At 65.4% G+C, this 767-nt stretch overlaps 1 protein-coding gene across 1 annotated transcript in view; it reads right to left on the reverse strand.

Annotated features, from left to right (window-relative positions):
• Window positions 1-767, reverse strand: part of ZDHHC11 (zinc finger, DHHC-type containing 11) — a 34,176-nt gene that overhangs the window by 19,165 nt on the left and 14,244 nt on the right. The window contains exon 10 of the mRNA XM_010857129.1: window positions 637-761. Coding sequence (XP_010855431.1) covers window positions 637-761 — 125 coding nt within the window. The remainder of the gene's footprint in view (window positions 1-636; window positions 762-767) is intronic.

Genomic DNA, 767 nt, shown 5'->3' on the forward strand with positions numbered 1-767 from the left:
CTGCCCAGGTGAGCCCCCCCTTGCCCAGGTGAGCCCCTCCCTGTCCAGGTGGGCCCCTCCCTGCCCAGGTGGGCCCCTCCCTGCCCAGGTGGGCCCCTCCCTGCCCAGGTGAGCCCCTCCCTGCCCAGGTGGGCCCCTCCCTGTCCAGGTGGGCCCCTCCTTGCCCAGGTGAGCCCCTCCTTGCCCAGGTGAGCCCCTGCTCATTGCTCTGCCTGACCTAAGTGCCCTTGCAGCCCCTCCTCTCTGAGGTGGGCATTACGATTCCCCTTATGGGTCTGGAAGGTGAGGCTAGGAGAGGGTAACTAAGTGCCCAGGTCACAGAGCCTGACCCTGGCGTCCACTGTGCTGGGCCCTCCCCACTGTCCCTAGAGCTGAAAGGCCACAGCCACCACCTTGGGGGCGTTTCCAGGACACAGTCTCTGTGACAAGGGGGCCTGACACCACAACCACACAGGTTCCAAAACCAAGTGAGGAGAAGCAGGGAGGGGCTGTGTGCGGGCCACTGAAGGCCGTTTCAGCTGAAATGTCTTCGCCCCACAGCTAGCTCTGGACAGGTGCTTGGGCCCAGACTGCCCCATGTGGCCCCCTGGGTGGGGGGTGGGCGGGCAGCCGGTCTCAGGGGTCGGGGGCGCGTACTCCGGTAGCGTGCGTCGGTGCGCAGGGTGGCGGGGTTGAAGAAGTACTGGAAGAAGATGTACAGAAGGATGATGATGATGCAGAGGAGACCGGCCGAAGCGGAGGCCACCGAGCTGAAGAAGCACCTGAGG

This window comes from Bison bison, unplaced genomic scaffold, assembly GCF_000754665.1.
Source record: "Bison bison bison isolate TAMUID 2011002044 unplaced genomic scaffold, Bison_UMD1.0 scf7180017864377, whole genome shotgun sequence".
Classification (NCBI taxonomy): Eukaryota; Metazoa; Chordata; class Mammalia; order Artiodactyla; family Bovidae; genus Bison; species Bison bison.